General features: G+C 40.2%; 1 protein-coding gene across 1 annotated transcript in view; it reads left to right on the top strand.

Annotated features, from left to right (window-relative positions):
- The window catches only part of LOC111869952, an 8,566-nt gene that overhangs the window by 1,366 nt on the left and 3,119 nt on the right, over positions 1-4,081 (top strand). Inside the window, exon 2 of the mRNA XM_023861851.2 lies at positions 767-913. Within this exon, the coding sequence (XP_023717619.2) occupies positions 767-913 (147 nt within the window). The remainder of the gene's footprint in view (positions 1-766; positions 914-4,081) is intronic.

The following is a 4,081-nucleotide window of genomic DNA, read 5'->3' on the forward strand; positions in this document are numbered from 1 at the left end:
AAAGTCCATCCCCTAACTTCTGATTGCATATAATACAATATGGCTTTAAGGTTTAAATAATAATGCAGATGCAGCAATATTTCCTATATGTAGTGACTGTCGTAGGGATACAGAAATATTGAAGGATAATTCAGTGTTCTCATTATTGTGTTATCTTAACTAAAGAGTTAAAGGTTTTCTTAAACCAACATAACCTCATTACTTACATCTGACTACTAATTAAAGAACGAACCTCCTGTCCACTATTTTCTGCAAGCCCGCAAGCATGGATCACGTATATTCCCCTCACAAGTCCTACATTTTGCCAATAATTCGCTGTGCATGTATACATGTGCAAATAAGTGTCAACTTATACTGAACACAAGAAACAGAGATAACACATGAAGCAGTTCAAATCGCAGTGATACGTACATGCAGTATGTCATGAATCATTCTAAATATCATGACTGGAAGACAACTTTTTGGCCTTACATAAGCAATGGTTGTGATAAATCAGTCAGTATACTTTTTTATAAAATGCATGTTATGATCGGGACATGAAACTGTACACGAGTCCATAAGTATTTATTTTTCTATCAAAAGTCATACTCATTATTCTCTATATGTCAGATTGGTTATCAGGGTGCTTACTTAATCAAGATTTGCTTTCATGACTGCATTACTAAATATTCTGTAGTTGGTTAAGCACCACATAAACCTTGAGCTTAAGAAAGTAAATCAGTATAAAAACAAATTTAATAAAGTGATCATTATCATATGTACACAGACAAGAGATGTCTGCACGTATTCAGCAGGAGAAACAGTTGGCAGTCCTTGAAGCCCACCAGGCTGAGATGCAACGGAGGAGAGATTCTCCACAACACAGAGATCTCATCATAGCTTATCACCTAGTCAGAAGAAGCCTGCAGATCAGGTAAAGTCTGGTTCATAAGAGGTATCAGAAAGTAGGGCTTCATGCTGGAGTTGTATTTACTATCTTGATTTTCGATAAAGAGGAAATTGGTGTGTTACATGTTATTCATAAGTAATTAATTTAACCTTTAACGTACGGACTTTTAAATTGCCAGCAGCCCTGTACGGCCGGAATTTAAATTGCCCTAATTAGTTAACATTGAAAACTTTCAGACAAAAATGCATATTTTCCGTTCTATGCAACATAGAAATATGAACTAAAAAGAACCTGAAAGACGATAAAATTTTCTACATATACACAAAAGCGCAAGTTTTACAAATGAAAATTAACTGTGATTATTTTGTCATGAAATGCAAAATATAGTCTTTATTATATATATGTTATGAAATTCCAAAGGACTTACCCGTTGTTTTTTCTGCAACCTTGAATCATGGTGATATTGTAAATATAATCACACTATATACAATAATATTTCGTTCAGACTGTATGCGAGTTTGAACTGCATCACTTCACAGTTTGCGATACCTCACAATCTGACGCATGTGTGCCACTTCTTGATGCAGTCCACCACACAGAGCTCAACATTACACTTTTTACAATAGAAGAGTGTGCTTCTGCTTTTCTTATTTTGAGAACAAACGCGACGTCTTTGTTTCCCTTTGGTTGGCCAATATTGTGAATGTTTCACCTTCAGTCGACTAAGTTGGGCTCCAGATGAACTTGGCCTCCACCAAGAAACGCCACTGACCGTGATATTAGCCTCATGTGATTGAAAAATCAAATCCCACACCAATATTTCACAGAATTTTTATGTCATTTTTTCACCACATGACTTGTGTAATAGATATGCATTTAGAATAGAAGAATCTAGAAGGTGGAAAAACAATTTCTTTGTACACTTCCATGTCCCCTGAGCAATGCCATAACTGTTTACCATCCTGTCAGATTTATCCACAAAGCCCACATGTGCATTGTAGTCTTCAATTACATGGGGTTTGACAGCATGGCCAGTTTCATCTTGGAAGTTGCCATCCAATGGAGGAGGGTGCATATTCGTCAGAACATACATATCACGCTTGTCTTTCCAACGAACAACACTTAGATGCCCCTTGACTCTTGTAAGAATATCCCCTTTTTTCAATTTCATTGACTTCTTGTGCTGTTCCACACCTATCATTGCGAATGGTGCCACACGAATTTATTTTCCTGTCTAAAAGATCATCAAATAATGCAGGAGAACTGAAATAATTGTCCATGTAAATTTTGTGTCCCAAGCCTTCTACTCTTTGAATTACCTGGAGAACAATGCCATGTGTTGATGTAATTTCTTCTGTCACAAGTTGCTTTTGTTTCCCTAAATGAACTGTCATGTCATAAGTATAGCGAAGAAAATCGCAAAGCTTGTAAATTTTTATACCAAATCTTTTGCGTTTCTTTAGAATATACTGACGAAACATCACTCTTCCTTTGAAGAGCACTATGACTTCATCAACAGCAAGACGTTCTGATGGATTGTAAAGTTCACAAAATTTGTTGTTCAGATAATCAAAAACCTTTCTAATTTTCCAGAGGCTATCATACTCTAGGTTGTCTCGATTTGGAGGAGCTTCATTATTTTCAAAATGCAGGAATCTCGAAATATGGAAGAAACGGTCTCGTACCATGGTTTTATGGTAGAATGGAGTGTAGTATTGCTCATCTCTTGACCAATAATCTTTGAGGGTGTCCCATTGATTGTGGCCCATTTGAATTATTATTGCCAAATATTATACATTTCTTCAATTGTAATATTTCCTCATCAGTTCTAGAAACAAAGCTGGGCTATATTTGGCTGACCAGGACATAAACAGTCATATCTAAACGTAAATAGTATCGAAACCAGTACCCTGATAAACGATTTCATTGTTCAGAGCTAACAAATGAACCTCTGACATGACCTTGCATGGGTTTGTTTTGGTTTCAAACCCAAGATCAAACTGTCAGCACTCCCAAAGGGTGCACGTGTCCTGCTGCATATATATTGTGACGTGTTTCACAATGGAGGACGCTCCCTCCCTCCCCAGTGGTGGCGTGGAGGCTCTGGCCGCGGTGGCATGGCAAGTGAGTCGGCGCTCCCCCCCCCGCGCTGTGACGCGGCACTGCTTCCCGCTCTGACGCTGCACCACTTCCTACTGTGATGTGGCACGCAACGCCGCTGTTGACACGGGCAACAGGCAACAGTGAATGGAATGAAAGCCGGGTGAGCAGCAAGCGAGAGTGTCGCTGAATTATAGTAAGCAGTGATCGCAACACTGCGGGTGTAAATGATTGTGTAAGCGTGAAGGACAGTAAATGTTCTACGGAATTTGAGGCCTACGTGAACTTATTTATAGCATGACAGACACAAAAACACGCGACAATATATATATATATATATATATATATATTGTGACATGTTGCTCTACGGATGACGCCCCTCCCTCCCTGCCAGCCTTGACGTGCTGAGCGGAGCCGAAGTGAGCTGAGTCCCAGCACGCTGGTCGCTATGCAAAGCGAGTAAACACCAGTTGCTAAACAAAGCGGCTAAAGAGTGGTTGCGAGAGACAACGGTAATAACAGCGGTACCCATTATGTAACGGGCAAACACGGCGTCAGACAACAGTGGTGGCTATTACGTAACTGTTTTCCCATTGTCTGGCTGAGGGTTTACAAGGGAACTACATAGCCGCCGAAGACAGTTCTCAAGGCAGTAGTCTACGAGTTGAGTTGGAATCTAGCCAGCGGAGAGTTACGAGTTGAATTGAATTGTAGTAGTCACCGAGTTTAGTTGTAACGAGTGAATCGTGATAGAGTGAATTGATTTGTTTGTAGGGTTTGCAAACTGTGGAAACCAGTAACATCGTTGTAAGTAATTGTAGCCGATACTTGTACGAAGGGGGACCAAAAAATAACCGGAACCGACCTGTTGCGCGCGCATGCTTTGTAGTTACGAGTTGTGCTGCTAGGTGGTGTTAGCTGGGGGTCTCCCGCGACTGTTACTGAGCTGGTGTCAGTCTGAGTTAAGTGGTTTGTCTGTGGTGCTCTGTTGTGTGCGTTCCTGTTTCAACCCTTTGGCGATTAGTGAGATGGCCGACCAGAAGGAACAAAGAGTGTGCGTGAAATTTTGCTTTCTGTTAGGGAAAACTGCAG

Source organism: Cryptotermes secundus, unplaced genomic scaffold, assembly GCF_002891405.2.
Source record: "Cryptotermes secundus unplaced genomic scaffold, Csec_1.0 scaffold1285, whole genome shotgun sequence".
In the NCBI taxonomy this organism is placed as follows: Eukaryota; Metazoa; Arthropoda; class Insecta; order Blattodea; family Kalotermitidae; genus Cryptotermes; species Cryptotermes secundus.